Source organism: Oryza sativa, chromosome 10 (assembly GCF_034140825.1).
Source record: "Oryza sativa Japonica Group chromosome 10, ASM3414082v1".
Classification (NCBI taxonomy): Eukaryota; Viridiplantae; Streptophyta; class Magnoliopsida; order Poales; family Poaceae; genus Oryza; species Oryza sativa.
Window position 1 is genome coordinate 15,315,552 of NC_089044.1, and position 16,117 is coordinate 15,331,668.

The 16,117-nt window shown below is 40.3% G+C and overlaps 1 protein-coding gene across 1 annotated transcript; it reads right to left on the reverse strand.

Annotated features, from left to right (window-relative positions):
- Positions 1–3,850: 3,850 nt before the first annotated feature.
- On the reverse strand, positions 3,851–5,490 carry LOC4348637 (uncharacterized). The gene is made up of 2 exons (XM_015757369.3): positions 4,963–5,490; positions 3,851–4,850 (listed from the first exon to the last, which is right to left on the reverse strand). The coding sequence occupies exons 1-2, from the start codon at positions 5,293–5,295 to the stop codon at positions 4,278–4,280; spliced, it is 906 nt and encodes a 301-aa protein (XP_015612855.1). The 5' UTR covers positions 5,296–5,490; the 3' UTR covers positions 3,851–4,277.
- Between the last annotated feature and the right edge of the window lie 10,627 nt (positions 5,491–16,117).

A 16,117-nucleotide genomic window follows, 5' to 3' on the forward strand; every position in this document is an offset into this window, starting at 1 on the left:
TTAACCCACAGGCGGTGCAATTTTTTCGTGATGAAAAATAAACAAAGAAGGGAGAATGTTTAGCCTCTACAGTTTAAGCTTACAACATATATGGGAGAATTGTACATTCCCATTGAATTTTTGAAACAAGTATACTTAGGAAAGTTTCTCCGTGCATACCGATCGATCCATCATCGGACGTCACAATCTAGCTGCCGTGTTATCTTTGATCAATCCAGTGATCAATGCCTATTTAGAAAAGGACCCAATGTAAGGATTGACAGCGGCCCGACGACTCCGAGTAGCTGCAGCGCTGTACATATAACTTGTATTGTGTACTTGTCTGAACTCTAAACAATTGATTCATTGATGCCCTACGTTTTCTTTACTTTATTCTTTTACTAGGATTACATGGCATTGCTATATACTACTTCATTTATGTACGACACCGTTAACTTTTCGTATAACGTTTGAACATTCGTCTTATTAAAAAATTAGTATAAATATGTAAAGGTCGTATAAGTTAAGATTATACTTTTTCTACAAAATATTGATAAATTATTTTCTGTGTTAAAATCAATACCATTGTTGTTTAACTTCTTCTTTAAAACATTTGGGTATGTTTAGTTCACGTCAAAATTAGAAGTTTAGTTGAAATTGTAACGATGTGACGAAAAAGTTGGAAGTGTGTGTAAAAAAGTTTTGATGTAATAGAAAAGTTAGAAGTTTGAAAAAATAGTTTGGAACTAAACTCGGCAAAAAAAAAACTAACTTTTGTACACACGAATGTGAAGATAAGGTACTGAAACAACACATCACACCCTGGTTAGGACGGGAGTAAACGGAGGAGCTGTGAATTTTGGCGTGCAATAAAACGGGAGCAACAGCGTTTGGCAGCAGAAGCAGTAGTAGTACACGGTGCAGCGCAGTAGTAATAAACACTGCTGCTGCTGGCCCGCCATGGAGCGGCGGAGTGAGGAGTAAAAACAGTGGTCAGGCGAGGGCGAGGCGAGCGGTCACCGGCGACGCGACACATCGGGCCCGCCGCTCACGTACCCCACGCGTCGTACTCCTCGCTCCTTGCCCGTGATCATCTCATCGCCTCTCCCGTACTTGTACGGCAGCGATTTACAGCCCGGGATTCCGGGAAGGGCGTACTACTTTCTTCGTTCTATAAAAAAATAAATTTTGGAACTGAATAAGACAAAATACAGTATGACGAATGTGGTCAGATGTATGTATAGATTCAGTACTGGTTGATTTTTGATGGGACAAAGAGAGTAGTACTAGTAGATGTTGAGACCTCTTTAATTAATCACATGAATGAAAAATAGAGAAATAGAAAAAACATGGTATTTTGGTAGAAATGTAAGTGTAAAATAGATAACCGTAGAACACAGAAAAACATAGAAATGTTGATTAGGCCCTATGAAGAACACTGGAATTTGAGAAGCGGTAAAAACTCAAAGAATTCTTTTAAGGAGCTTTTAGCTCATGTTAATTTTTTTCTAAAACTTTTATGGGAATAGGTAATATATTAGAATTCTATAGTATTCATTTCTTTAATTCAAAGGGACATATAGGAAAAGTTACTATAGTAATGAAATCCTCAAAAATTCATATGAATTTCCTTTGAATCAAAGGGGCCTGATTTGGAGGAAAAGATAAAAAAAATTGAAGGATTTTAACTCTATAGTAGAAAAATATTCTATGAAGGTTTTTGAAACAAAGAATTGAATCATATCTTATTCTTTAAATTCCTATGGAACGGACAATCATATAGATAGTTTGAAGGAAATTTAGCAAGAACTTCAACCTCCTAGAAATTTTCTCTTGAGTCTATCTATCATTATTCGTGCGTTCCAATCAAACGGTTATTTTTGTTTGTTATATTTGCAATCATTTATTTTGCACTTGCATTTCTATTAAAATATTGGTTTTTCTATTTCCGTGAATCAAAAGGGCCCCTCCGCCTCATACTAGCTGTATTTTTTCTCATTTTTCAGTTCCTTTCTAATACTTCGATCCAAAATAAAGCAACTCATGATGAGATGAGATATATCATGGTATAACGAATATGGATAGGATATATCCTAATATAATGAATCTAGACATTGTCCAGATTCGTTATATTACGATATATCTCATCTCATCCTAGATCGTTTTATTTCAAAACGGAGGGAGTACTACGGTTGTTCACCCTAAAAATCTTCTTGTACTCTATGCGAGATGAGTAGTAGGTTGTCATGTGTAAAATTTATTTTGGGATGAAGTGAGTAAAATGTTAAAATAAGATTTGGGCAAAAAGGGTCTATAATTCCATCTTTCTTTTCATATCATTTTCCCCTATCAGTCTTCAATGGAAAAAAAAAAGAGCTCACCCTTCATTACGTATTATAAAACGTTTCGAGTTTGTACTTAATAAAGTTTATAGAGAAATGTAACATTTTAAACACAAAGCAGATATGCTATATTTAATGATGGATTTAATAAAACTAATTTTATGTTGTAGAAATTGTAATTTTTCTCTAAAAAGCTTGGCATTATCCATCTGTCTGACTCCCTAGAATTGGCACAGTCCAAACTCCACAGAGAATCCTCTAGAACAAGATTGTCCTACTGGATAAACAAATGGCAATTAATTATCAAACCTACAGGTCCATCCTCTAATCCAACCCAACCAACCTCTGCAGATAATCTTTTCATGCAGATTTGGTTTTAAGTTTTTGGCACACAAAACGAACAGAAAGAACTAAAGAAAATAAAAATCCTATATCTGCCACTTGCCCTTGTCTCCCTTGCAACAACCGGCACCTGGTTGCTTCCACTGTACAACCACCTTGAATTTTAGTAGTATTAAAACTCTATTCTTAACTTTTTAAGAGAGATGATGGAGAATATCTTTTCCTTTTTTTTCACCACATAAAGCATATTCCTTTTAGGTGATAAGACAGCCACTTACCTTGAATTATTAGTGGGGGGAAACACTCCGTTAGTAATTTATTGATCGTGAGAGGATTCAGTTTTTTTTTTCTTTTTTCTTTTTGGCTATAACTTCTATTACATCCTTTTCTGAATGATAAATATATGTATGGTCAACAGTTTGAAATCTTCCCTTGTTAGTAATATATTTTGACCAAATGAAAACTAATACTCCCTCCGGGTTGATAATACTTATCATTTTGGATAAGGGCACGGTTTCAAAAAAAACAACTTTGACCATTATTTTCTATTATAATATGTAAAAAAGTGTTAACAAATATATTATTTTATTAAAGTACTTTTTAAGACGAATCTATACATATAATCACTATATTTGAAAGACAAATATTTTAAAAATGATTTATAATCAAAGATTCTAAAATTTAATCTCACCCTTTTCTAAAACGACAAGTATTATTATTTCGGAGGGAGTAATATGATAATATCCATGTGTTTATCTTGCGTCTATTGCTCTTCGTCGTTATCTAAAACTGTTCTCTTTTTTAAATTAAAAAAAGAAACCAAGACTAGAGACTGTTCTAGAAACTGAGAGAAAGACCACAAACCAGCTTGACTTCGAGCCATACTACTGTAAAGTTTACACGAATCACTTCAATTTAAGTAGATTATTATATCCAGGAAGCCAAACAAAAAAATCAAGCCTTTTTTTAACGAAGGCGTGAATTTGTCTGAAAAGATTCAGACTCAAGAGGTTTTAAATGGGAAGCATACCCTCCAATTCGGTCTTCCTCCAAACATTATATACAAATCTTTGTACATAATATAAGTGCTCATTTCCAAACAGTTCATAAAACATGTATATATTAAACATATAATCCTACAAAATATTGCACAATTCTAATTTGTGGGGATCAAAACTCAAAATCCAAATCAAAATCAAAAGCTCCGTGTATGATGTACTCATCTCTCGCCTCAACTTGTCTGCTGGGCAACATTTTGCTTACAAAAATGAAAACAAACAGGAGCCTAATGGCCATAATCTCACCATACTATCATGATCAAGCTTCTAGCTAGTACTACTACTTATGAAATATTATAGGCTTAATTTGGGACCAAAAGTGGATGCTAACCTGATCTGATCCTAACCAAAAGATTTCTTCTTTTTTTTTGTACTTCTTGTTTTCTCCTAATACTAAAACTACACTACATATTGCTGTCTCCATTTCGCGTAATACATACTCTTCTCACTCCCCAAAATACTCGAGATTCCCCAAAAAAAAGTGTTAAAATCGAAGAAATTTAACTTTGCATTTAGGCCCTCCTGAAGGTTGAAAATTCCAAGCGGCACCTCTTGTTTACGCGGCGGCGGGGGCTTCCTCTCCAGCGACCTCGGCCGCGGCGGCGGAGGCGGAGGCCTCGTCGGGCGGCGCTGGCTCGCGGTCGTAGGGGGACAGCCACTTGGCGCGCATGTACTCGGGCTTGCGCCATGGCGGGAGGTGGAGGCCGCGCTTCCTGAGGCTGGCGCGCGCGGCGTCGGCGGAGGCGGCGACGAGGAGGCGGAGGCGGTCGTCCTTGCCGACGAACACCGCGGGGAGGCGCTGCAGCAGCGCGCGGTAGGCCTTGGTGGGGCGGGCGACCTCGAAGGCGGAGCGGAAGTCGACGTCGACCAGGACGCGCTCGCGCGCGCCGCGGTCGGAGGCCGGCGGGAGGAGCACGTCGACGTAGGCGTGCTCGCCGGCGGGGTGGGTGGGGGACTTGTCCCAGCGGGAGACGCACACGGCGGCGTCGTGCCCCGCCGCGCGGAGCGACGCCGCCACCAGGCCGAGGAGCTCCCGCCTCCTTGCCCCGCCCGCCCGGTGCCGCTCCACGTGGCCGCAGACGTCGGCGAGGAGGTTGCGCTCCCGGAGCGTGGCGCAGTGCACGAGCCCCTGCACGACACGCGGCGAGGTCAGTGTCCTTGCACGCCATGGCGCGGCCACCGGAGAAAAGTAAAATAAAAGACCACAAGTCGTTCTCCTCCTCCTCGCCCACCCCACCTACCTTGATCGTCTCGGCGACGTCGGAGGACGCGGCGGCGTCGTCCTCGTCGTCGTCGTCGTCGGAGCTCCCGCCGCCATGGAAGCAGTTGCAGCGCCGCGCGCCATGGCCGCCAGCCCGCTCGACAGCCGCGCCCACGCCGCTCCCGTCCTCCAAGAAGCTGCGCACCATGCCATCCAGGCACACGGAGCTCGGCTCCACCTCATCCTTCTCCCCCCCGCCCACCGCCACAATCCGCTCGGCGGGGGAGACGCGCAGCAGCTGGCGATCGAACAGCCGCTTCAGCATCGACCTCGCCGGCGCCGGGGACGGATCGGGGGCGGCGGCGGCCCTCATACCAGCACAAGAAAATGGAGACGAGGGCGCGGGGGAGTAATCACCGGGAGACGCGATCCTGGGAGGCGGCGATTGACGGGGACATGGCCGGAGACGGCGGGCGGCGGCGGCGGCGGAGGGTGGCGATGATTCGATCGGAGGTTAGGGTTTTTTGATCTTTTTTGGGGGTGTTTTTTTGTTGTGGAATTTTGGGGGAAGAGGACGAGGAGAAGGGACCGGGTTTTAAAGGAGTATAGGAGCGGGGGACGCTGACGTGGCAGGAATGGCATCGTGGCATCCGACGTGGACGTTCTTATCCGCATGCAGTCTGACATGGCGGTATGGCATCTGACAGGTGGGGTATATACTCCGTAAAAAAAAACTCAATCTATAGTTGAAATGAGATATTACCTCATCTAATGAATCTGGACGTATTCATAGGATTAGGTAGTAGTATATATTCTATCTTGAATTAGATTAGAGTTTTTGGATGGAGAGGATAAGTTTTTAAGAGTGATTGGTTCACTCTTAGAGTGAGTGTGTTTACTTCACGCTAAAATTGGAAGTTTGATTGAAATTAAAACGATGTGATAGAAAAATTGAAAGTTTGTGTGTAGGAAAATTTTGATGTGATGGAAAAGTTGGAAATTTGAAGGAAAAGTTGGGGACTAAACCAGGCCTTAGTTACATATAACTTGATGCTTTTTTAGAAAAAAAAATACGGTACTCCAGTAGCAGCTTGTTTTCTGTACTTTGGCATGTGCAAATTGCAATACCTTCTGTGGTGTTTAAAAAAAATAGATGATGGTGTATGGAAAATAGTAATTTCAGTTACTTCTGTATTTAAGATGAATTTGACCTTAATTACGCATTAGCCTCTCTTCATTTCAGCCAAAATTTAAAATTAAATTTTAAAACTTTATAATTGATTGATTTGTACTTTCTTCATCGTGGTTTATTCTGCAGATTTGCATGTTAAACCATTGATAATACAAATATAACCATACATTACTTTAGTTTTATCATTCCTTTTCTCGACGGCCTATTAACCAAAGCTCGATTCCCCTGAAAAAATAAAGCTCAAACGATCAGATTCAGGGTGTGTTTAGTCCACGTTAAAATTAAAAGTTTGGTTGAAATTGAAACGATGTGATAGAAAAGTTAGAAGTTTGTGTGTAGGAAAATTTTTATATGATGGAAAAGTTGGATGTTTGAAGAAAAACTTCAGATCTAAACTTGGCCTCAACGTGTTATACTTTGTACTGTGGTAGCACTGGTAGGTCAACAAGCCAGGGTAACTAAGGTCCGCCTATGAATTCAAGCACGATCTTTCCAATGGACTTTCGCTGGCATTTCACTCAAAGTGAATTTGAATTTAAAGTTTGAGTTTTAACAATAGATTAGCTATAAGTTTTTACTTTATCTTCTTTAACAGTCGCTAAGGAGAACTAGACAATTTAGTTCCGAAACAAAAACTTTTTAGTTTTTACTGGGTCACATCGTATGTTTTGCCATATGTATGGAGTATTAAATATAGATAAAAAAACTAATTACAGAGATTGCGCGTAAATTGTGACACCAATCTTTTAAGCCTAATTACGTCATAATTTAACAATATAGTGATACAGTAAACATTTGCTAAGACATATTAATTAGACTTAATAAATTCGTCTCGCAGTTTACATGTGGAATTTGTAATTTGTTTTGTTATTAGACTGCGTTTAATACTTCAAATATGTGTCCATATATCCAATGTTACACGCAACAACTTTTCACCAATGAACAAAACAGGGCCTAACAACGAAGCCCCTAAAATCCTAACATCAAATTCTAGAATTCATCGGACCTGTTCGGTAGCCAGTCCTACAGCTTACGGCTGCCGCAGCCCGCAGCTGCCTTGTGTTTGTGGCACTATTCCATCTTCAAGCTATGCTATCAAAGTTTGTCTAATTGTTTCATGTATGTTATCATCACTAGGGCTTCCGCAATTAGCGAAAATGTTGGCAAGTTGAACAGACCATGTTTGGTTTACTACCCAAATTTGCCAACTAGACCATGTTTGGCTTCCACAATAATGTATGTTGCCACAATGGTAGCAAACCAAACCATCCTTATATGTAACAATTTTCATTTGAAGAAAATTTGCTTGTGAACCAAAAAGGGAAATTGAATTGCAACCCACTTTCGTTTCTACCGGATTTTCGTTGATGGAAAGTTTAGTCTTTTGGAACTCATGATCAAAATATAAGAACATGAAAAATACAGGATCGGAGTATCCTGGAACTTTACTCCAAATCTTATCGATTGAGAAAAAAAATGTAGGAATCATCGTATAGATAGAGTACATGAAAAATGCACGAATAAGAAAAGAGATATAAAAACAAAATATTTTTTCCAAGAGGTTGGATCTAATATCAAAATTCCTCCAATATTGCAATGTTTTGAGTCTATCCAAAGAAATTTGATATGATTTCTTTTATGGCTATTCCTTTAATTCAAGAGTTAATTTGATCCATGACATTGTGTCGGTGATACGGTCCGGTGGTATCAAGCTCAGAGGGAGGAGGCTGTCCCTAGTACCCACGCGGCGCTCCCCCGAGGGGGGTCAGGCCCGAGGTAGGGCGGCGGCCACCCCATCCATGCCAGGGGATTGGGCTGCCCCTACCCCCTCCGCATGACGCCGCATGTACGGGGTTAGGTGGACGCCCACAACACCGACCTAACCGCATTTAAGGCATTTTATGCGGCGTGTAGTGTGCCTGACCAATCTGTGACCGGTCTGAGACTGGTCGAATGACCGATGTGACCAGGGTAGTGCGCCTGTGCACTGGTTGCATGTCAGGCGGTGTGCCACCTGGCATCCCTTGTCACGTCATGATGATGAGAGGCTGTTTAGCCTCTCATCACAGCCGGAGTCAACTCATCTAACCCAACCAGAGCAGGGTTTCTGTTTCTCGACACAAGTGAGGACCCAAAAGTCTTCCTCCATTAAATAGTGAATGACATGCGTGTCCCCCGTGTCAGCCGGATGGAATTGACAGGCCCCACGCCATGGTCGGTGTGTGAATGGCTTCTAAGGCAAGCAACAAGACGTGCATTTAATGTAATTATCCTCCCTCTCCCCTAGGCAGGTTTCGAGGCCTATGTGGCAGCCCCTTGAGATATAAAAGGAGGTCCAGGCCTGGTTTGGGGGGGGGGGAGATCGTTTCTTTGGCTAACTCACGCTTGGTTCTCATTGATTCAAGCGCCTATATTCCTTGGTCGATCAATCAAGTATAAGAGTAGGGTATTACGCTTCTTAGCGGCCCGAACCTGTATAAACCACTTTTGTCTCATTGCTCACGAGGGGCCCTAGGCCCTCTACACCACACATTCCACCAAGTTCTTGATTTTCACCCGCTGCCCCTGGTCGAACTAACAAGGAGGGCCTCTCTGCCCCCCGCTTGAGGAGTTCACCCTCCGACACATTGCAACTTTACCGATTTAGAAAACCACCATTACTATTTGCGATATTGGCTGAGTGCCATCGAAATTTTGCAAAATTGAAATCGTGCCATCGCCGTCACATTTTCCATCCCTTCTGTCTTCTTCCTTCTTCTCCCCGTCGAGGGTCGGCTGCAAGGAGGCCAACCAGCAAGTTCCGGCGAAGCGAGCAAGGCTAGCGGCGCCAAAGCCTAGGGAGTGAGAGAGGTCGGAGGCCGGCCAGCGAGCCCCGGAGAAGTGGGCAAGGCCGCCGCTGCCAAAGCCCAGGGAGTGGGAGAGGTCAACGGCAGAGAGGGATCACGCGGTGAGGACAACGTCAGGGACGGCGGAGCAGTAAGCTATGAGGGCAACAGCCGATGCCCATGAAGAACATGGAGGTGGAGTAGAAAGCGACCCCAGTGGTGACCACCATCACCTCTCCATTAGCGGTGAGGAGTAGGTGGTGAACATTGCAGTGGCGCCAGGATCCGGTCGATGGCGGCGGAGCCTAGATCTAGCCTCCTCAGAACTCGTGCGAGGAGGAGGAGGAGGTGATGAATATGCAACGCTTGGATCTGGCCTCCCAGGGCTCGCGTGAGGAGGAGGTGGTGAAGATGGCGGTGACACCGCCCAGGGAGCACGCGTGCCTAGATCCAGCTTCTCTAGAGCTGATGCGAGGAGGATGAGGTGAAGAGAATATGGCGGGGGCGCTTGGATCCAGCCTCCTCAGAGCACACGCGAGGAGGAGGTGGTGAAGATGGCGGTGACATCGGCCGAGAAGCACATGCGCTTGGATCCAGTCTTGTCGGAGCTTGCGCGAGGAGGAGTTGAAGATGCTGGTGGTACTGGCCGGTGAGCATGCCGGGGAGGTGGGGGAAGGAGCAACAGGCGTGGCGGTGGTTCATCGAAGACCCGCAGGCACGAGTGGCACACGGGGAGGAGAAGAGACAAAGAGAAGGAAGAAGAAAGAAGATGAAAGGGGAATAGAAAATGTGATGGCGATGACGTGGTTTTAATTTTGCAAAATTTCAGTGACACTCAGCCGATATCGTGAACAGTAATGGTATTTTTTTTTTTGTAAATTGATAAAGTTGCAATGGTATGGATCGAATTAACCCTTAGGCTGTGTTTAGATCCAAAGTTTGGATCCAAACTTTACTTCTTTTCCATCACATCAACATGTCATACACATACAGCTTTTCAGTCACATCATCTCCAATTTTAACCAAAATCTAAACTTTACGCTGAACTAAACACAGCCTTAATTCAAAGGATTTGGGCCGAGTTTAGTTCCAAACTTTTTCTTCAAATTTTCAACTTTTCCATCACATCAAAACTTTCCTACACACAAACTTCTAACTTTTTTGTTACATCGTTCCAATTTCAACCAAACTTCTAGTTTTAACGTAAACTAAACACACCCTTCCTCAAAACGTTATTACTTCAACAATCGTTCGTTCCAGAGGATCCCTTGTACCGCAATGCAATTCATCATGTTCAATTCAATTCTGTAAACCGAACGGAAAGCCTTATCCGAATTTGAAACCCACCCTGGCAAACACAAATGCATTCATCACAGTGTGAGCCTCGTGTGCTGTGCGGTGTAAGATTTATGGTCAGCGCTATGGTACCCCAAAAGATTTGACGTGACTTCGAGAAATTTGCGCAATTAGTGTAGCAGGTACTGAAATTATGAGGGAGCTGAGCTCACGCACCGGAAATCGACATCAACTTTGTACTGCTGGTGTACTCCTCCACTCCAACAAAAACATCGCCAATTAACCATAGTATAATCTCTATTCGGGGACGAGGAGAAAGTCTCTAGTTTCGGTGCGCATAATTTTTAAACCGTTAAATGGTCTTCTAATAAAAAATAATTAATACTTAATTATTTATCTCGTTTTATGTATTTTCTCGATTTTTTCCTTGTCTCAATCAAAACGTAAATTTGTATACTACTTCCCTCTAAAATGAGCCAGTAATATATGGGCTCACTACCAAGCGGGACACACGTCAGTGAAACAAATCTGAGTTGTTTTTCTACTCCACTCGAGAAAAACCCATCGACAATAAATCTTGAGATGATCTTTTTGAATATAGTTTAGTAGGATTTGACATATCCTAATACTATAAATTTAGACAAGTTCACAGTATTAGGATGCGTCACATCCCACTAAAATCCCTTATACTATGGGACGGAGGGAGTATATGTGCTCAATCGCTCTCGAAAATTGAAACTGTACAAACAGTGTATTTCCAGTGAAAGATCATCTAAAATTCTGTTTTTTTTCAAAGAATCTGAAATGTGCCTCATATATTAACTGAAGAGTGGAATTTAATTCTGCACAAAATAGCTCCAAAAGCCTCTATATACTTATGTGAATTTGAAATTTAGAAGTGATTTAAAATAAATAAAAAAGAAAAAAAACTAGCAGGATACAAGCACCAATTCAATGAAAACGTGCATAACACTTAGGCCTATTTGAAATACAAAAATGGCAAAACACACAAATAGAAGAACAAGGGATATTTGAATAACCGTTTGAATAGGCTATAGAAAAAAACAAAGAAATTAGATGAAATAAATAGACTTCAAATATATTTTTCAAGAAATTGACCTCATGGTAACTATTTTTTTTCCAAAATCCTCACACTATGTATTATTCCTAACTTGGAATTTTACATTACTTGAAAAGCTACAGTCTTCTCTTCCAAAGGGCCATATAGGAAATTTTCTTACAGGATGGTACAAAATTCCTGCATAAATCCTTTGTTCCAAAAGGCTATAGTAAAAATATATGCTTTTAAAAAATCCAAAAAATGTGATGTGAGCGTGTGTCACTCCCTCTGTCTCAAATATATAGCTACTTTTACCTATAAATCTGAACACCTTCTATACTTGTTCAAATTCATAGCTTATTTCATAGTTAAGTTAAAGGTAAGCTATATTCTGGAACAAAGAGAGTATTATAAAAACGTGTAAAATTCTAAAATGTAAGTCAATTTCATAATGTGGTAAAGCAGTCAAACTTCAGTAAATAAATAATTTTCTTCCCTATATTTTCTCAACATATATGAATTTCGTATCATCCAAAGACATAGTTTTACAGTGTTCATCTACCGATATCTCTCTTGCATTGTAATTTCACATACCAAAATGTGTATAAAAAGTGGGTGGTGGATGAGGTAATCAGCCTCATCCTTTCGCTTATACTTATGCTTATCAGTCAAAATTTAAATTTTTAACCTTAAGCTGATTTTGAGGTTTTTTTCATTGAAGTTTATTTTGAGGTTTTTTTCATCGAAGTTTATTTTGCAGCCTTTGCTTGTAAATCACTAAGAACATGTATATAAAAGTTTTAATCACAAATTACTTTTTGTTTGGAAATATGCCGTTTCGCTTATTCCACGAATAATCCATCCGATGGGGCCAAATATCTCTATCTAGGCATCCAGCAATAGTTATACTACATGGTAACAAGCACTTAAAAATATTAAAACTCTCTTCTCTCTCATTCTCTATTCCACCTAACCATTATTCTAAATGTGAGTTCCAATTTACTATATACATATTGTGAAGATAAATTTTGGATATCCTAAGACATACTTCCTCCGTTTTTTAATAGATGACGCCGTTGACTTTTTCTCACATGTTTGACCATTCGTCTTATTAAAAAATTTTATGCAAATGTATAATATATAAATCACACTTAAAGTACTATGAGTGATAAAACAACTCATAAGAAAATAAATTATAATTATGTAAATTTTTTAAATAAGATGAATGGTTAAACATATGAGAAAAAGTCAATGGCGTCATCTATTTAAAAAACGGAGGTAGTATAATATATTTACACTATGTCTTATAGAAAGTAACGGAGGGACTGTAATTATGCATTACAAAAATAAGCTTATTACTCTCGGAGTCCACACGAATGTGAAATGCCCAACTAGCCACATAAAAGTACTACCCCACTTCTAAGGCAAGCCCAATCAGTGATGAAAGCTTTCACTCAAGTGATTGCTTGCCACAAAACATGCAGTTGAGACTTGAGAGTGAGACCAGGGCCAGAGAGAGTGTGGTGTGGCTGGCCACAGCTGAACACCCTCTTTCTACAAGTCACCTCAGAAGTCTGGGCCAAGGCACACCTGGTGAGTGCCTGCTTTGCTCTGTCACCTTATCCTGACCAAAAGACATCAAACATGTTGCAGCCCATTGCATTGCTTCTAGCAGTATCTTGCTGGCTTGTCCAACAATTGTTTGATGGGGTTGCTTGATGCTTCACAACCCTCAGCTAATCACAACCCTTGGTAACTTACTAGTACTAGCTTGGACCACATTATATGGCTTGATTTGTAAGATTGCAATTGCAAGTGGCAATTCTCTCTGCATGTTGCTAGTACAAGCCCTTTTTTAAAACATCCTAAGTATAAATTTATTTATAGTTTATTTGATTGAGAAATATGTATTGATCACACAAAATAAGATAATCGGCTGAGAAGCATCTTTGGTGTGCTAACTTGTACGCGTGTAAAGAGTGTTTTTTAGTAGAAACTAAGAATGTAACCCGCGCATTCATGCGGGCATCTATTATAAGATGCATTTGAGAAAGTCATAAGAGTGGAAGAATATCAACTGGATTACAGCAGCCATCCTTGAAAAGTACTATTACTCCACAAATTTTCTTCATTGGAATTACTTAACTAATTTTTTCAGCTATTTGTTAGCTTTAAACTATATAATATTTAATTTATCTTTGTAAGCTATTATCCATAATATTCTTCATTATCTAAAAAGAAAGAAGATAGACTTAGTTTGTTTAGCATACATGTGTAGCAAATTAAAAGTAAGATGTTTTTTTAATTAAATGTTTAGGGGTTCTCTTTTTTTTTAACAAATCTTGGAAAACAATTATTTCTAATAAATGTATTTGACTTGTACGATCAAGTCTACCTTCTAATTAGTCAACATTGACGCAGTTTGTTACATACTTATATATGAATTATTACTAAAGCCAGATATACATATCCTTATATATGTAACGGTTAACTACCAATTTAAGTGAAAGTGAAAACTGATGATCACATGTTTATTTCCTTGGAGTCTTTCTAATTTGTAAGTCATAACACATGGTGACTTAAGTGTGTTATACATGATGTAGAATGATTTAAGATGACTTAATGTTCCATTATTGTTATTTCTAGGACGATATAATATTTTTATCTTTGTTTTAAAATATTTTTTTATTTTTATTCAGTATAATATGTGTAATATGCATCTTTGATAATTTAATTATAAGGAAAAATAGTTGAAAATAAACTTAAAAAGTTAATACTTAGGAATTATGATAATTTAGCTTTGTAATTATTGATTATTTTTATATTAATTTGTTAGTTAAAAGACATGGGAGAAAGGAATTGAATGGGAGAGGAAAGGAGGGGTGAGCTAGAGGCGATATGGCACATGTGAAAGAGCGTTTATGCTCCTAGTGGGTTTTGGTTTATTTATGACAAATGATTAAGGGACTAATGCACTTATTGAGTGTATAAGCAAGTGATTAGTCCAATGAAAAAGCTAGGAAATGGACTTATAGATGGATGAGAATTAAAGAGAAGATATTGAAAATGCGGGTATGAAGTGACTACCTATGGCAAGACGGTGAAGCGCAAGCGACGCTCAGCTGCGATGGACCATGTGGTGGTGAAGGGAAAGCAAGGGGCTTGGCACCGACGAACCGAAACCGGTGGTGAAGGGCGAGTGAAAATTGTGTCGTGATGAACCTTGCGAGGCCATTTGAAGCCATGGATTATACGCATCAATCATTTGAGAAATGGAAGATGAAATGTCAAAGATCAAGAAGATGAGATCTTCCCGATGATCAAATGACCTTGACGTTGGTAACCCTCCAAGTGAAGAAATAATATGGTGTGAAGGTACTCCTATTGGTATAACTTTGCCTTTTAAATTTGAGTTTAGGATACTGTACTATTAAGAGGGATACCACATGCATATAATTGGTTGAATACTAGTGCTCAAAATGCTTCATCTTTGTGTGAGTTGAAAAACCTAAGCTAAAATTTCAATCCTGAGTTGTTTCACTTGTCACAACACTTACACTGGGTTTCTTTGCAAGTTTTTCATATTCTCTTGAAGGTTTTGGACCATATTTTATGTTGGGTTTGATAGCCCACGAAACTAGCTTTCCATAGAGTCCAAGATCTTCAAAATCGGAGTTCGGAGTAAAAAGTTATTGCATTTTTACTTGAGCAACATCAGACTATCCGATTTGAAATCAGACTATCCGATGTATCGGACTATTCGATTTTTCACAGAACTTTACTCTCTGTCTTTGTTTGAACAATCCTTTCGAGTGAGTTTTTCTAAGTGTCGGAGTATCCGATGTTTGAGGATGAAGTTTTTGCTTCTAAAATATCATATACTCCGATTTAACATAAAATAGTTCGATGTCTCGGAAAGTCCGAAATTTCATGTAACTTCGTTCTCTGTTTCTCGTTGCCTTGGAGGTTTAAAATATCGGACTATCCAATCTTGTATCGGACTATCCGACGTGGGCTGAAAGATTCCCCTCCAACGGTCACATTTTGGGGGATCTATATAAACCCCCACCAACCCTTTTCTAGGGTTGCCCAAACTGATTTCATTCCAATCTTGCTTTGGGTAGAGCTTTGTGCTAAGTGCTTTGAATTTTTGAGCTCTCTCCCTCTCTATCTCAAATCCCCCTTGTTCTTTGTGACTTTGATCTTTGTGTGTGGATTTGGAGTTTGGGAGCCTAGTGTGTGTTTCTTTTGATCTTGAGCACTAGGATTTGTCCAAGAGTTGTGTGGTGTTTATTACTCTTGGAGGTTAAGGACTCCTAGACGGCTAGGTGTCGTTCTTGGGCCACCGATCTACGTGTGGTTGGCCAAGAGAAGTTTGTGAAGGCCGGATCTCGCCTCCGCAAGGAAAGAGATACCCTTAGTGGAAGGAGGAGTGCATTTGTGCAACCTCACGAGAATAGGGTTGAAAAAGATCCGGCTCTTTGCGAGCCCCTCAACAGAGACTAGAATCCTCTCAAGGATTTGAACTCCGGGAAATACATCGGCGAGTAAACCTCGGTGATATCCTCACTCTCTTTATCTTCTTATTCCATTGCTTTGTGCTATGCTAATATTGTTGTTGGTCGAGCTCACCTCTTTGCTTGTGGATTGAATCTAGAGCTCTTAGGTTGTTCTCTTGTTTGTATTGTTGTTGTGCAGGTCAGATAGTCTGATCTCAGTTCAGACTATCCGATCACATAGAACTATCCGACCTGATATTACACAATCAAGATCCTTTCAACATGTGTATATAATAGAGGAGGGGATGGGATGAGGAGACTTT